We start from the raw sequence: 1,338 nt of genomic DNA, 5'->3' as shown, positions 1-1,338 counted from the left end.
GGAGAAACGAGGGAGGAGGAGGAGAGAGGAGGGAGGAGGAGGAGAGAGGAGGAGGAGGGGGAGGAGGAGAGGGACTGAGGGATGTTCCTCTCCTGCTGCTGACGATGAGACCCTCAGATGGTACTGTGCTGCTCAGACTTGCAGGGTCTGCTGGATGAGTCGAAGAGGAGAAGGGAGGACGGCAGGAGAAAGAGTGCGAGGGCAGGGGAGGAGGAGATGGGTGAGAAGAGGAGGAGATGCTGGGAGCTGTTGCGGGAAGTAGAGGATAAGGATGAGAGGAGGAAGAGTCGGTTCATCGATGTAAGGGTAGATCTCTTCAAGATGGCACTCCTTGCCTACTGGCAGGTCCTACAAATTATCCTCCCCCTGAGCCTCCTCCAACTCCTCCCCCTCAACCCCTCAACCCTCCTACCCTCCTATTTCGATCTCTTCCTTGCCGCATTTTCCTCCATTCCATCCTCCTGATCTCCCCCAACGCTCCTTCCCTCCACTACACATCCTCCTCCTCGCCCTGATCTCCTCCTCCTCCTCCTCCTCCTTTGGCTTTTCTGACCTGCCGTTGTTTCACTTCTCCTACAGTCCTCGTTCGAGTTGAGGGGGCCGAACAATGCTTATCGCTTCCGGTATCCCTCCTCCTTTTCTGCTCTCCTTTCCCCTCCCTTCCCATCATCTCATCCCACTTTCCTCTCCTCCTCCTCCTCCTCCTCCTCCTCCTCCTCCTCCTTCCCGAGCTTTCCTGCCCGACCTCGTCCTCCTCCCTCCTCCCTTCTCCTCCCCTCCTCTTCCCCTCCTCTTCCCCTCCTCTTCCCCTCTTCCTCTTCCTCCCTGACCCTCGTTCAGCTCGGGCTTGCGATGGCTCAGGAACGTGTGCGCGAAGCTGACGAGGAGGAGGAGGCACATCCTGCGAGAGACGAACCCCTTCTACCTCACGGAAATGGGCCCGCACGTGGGGGAAATCTCATTCTATGGCTGATGGGGTTTCGATGGAAGGTGAGGAGGAGGAGGAGGAGGAGGAGGAGGAGGAGGAGGAAGGATGATTCGTGTGCAGGAGAACGAGGAGGAGAAGGTGCCATGGCAGATGGTTTCAGAGGGGATGGGGAAGGAGATGGCGCATCAGGTTGCAACGATCCTGACACAGGCAGTTCGGGCAAGGGGGTTGGAAGAGGAGGAAATGGTGGTGGTAGGAAGGAGGAGGAGTGGAGGAGGGGGGGAGGAGACTGCTGCTGTGAGGGAGGAGAGTCAGCGAGAGGACGCGAGGAAGAGAGCGAAAGACATCGCCAAGAGAAATCTCGACCGCGTCTGCGACTGGGTGGCTGGAAAGGTCCTGCTGCTGCTGCT

General features: G+C 58.5%; 1 protein-coding gene across 1 annotated transcript in view; it reads left to right on the top strand.

The window, feature by feature from the left end:
* Positions 1–1,338, top strand: part of GUITHDRAFT_141283 (hypothetical protein) — a gene marked incomplete at both ends in the record, with an annotated part of 4,459 nt that overhangs the window by 2,510 nt on the left and 611 nt on the right. Inside the window, 4 exons of the mRNA XM_005829260.1 lie at positions 118–345; positions 841–990; positions 1,049–1,117; positions 1,139–1,321. Coding sequence (XP_005829317.1) covers positions 118–345; positions 841–990; positions 1,049–1,117; positions 1,139–1,321 — 630 coding nt within the window. The remainder of the gene's footprint in view (positions 1–117; positions 346–840; positions 991–1,048; positions 1,118–1,138; positions 1,322–1,338) is intronic.

Source organism: Guillardia theta, assembly GCF_000315625.1.
Source record: "Guillardia theta CCMP2712 unplaced genomic scaffold GUITHscaffold_53, whole genome shotgun sequence".
Taxonomy (NCBI): domain Eukaryota; class Cryptophyceae; order Pyrenomonadales; family Geminigeraceae; genus Guillardia; species Guillardia theta.
Note: the sequence above shows the minus strand (reverse complement) of the source record. Positions and strands in the feature narration are given on the sequence as shown.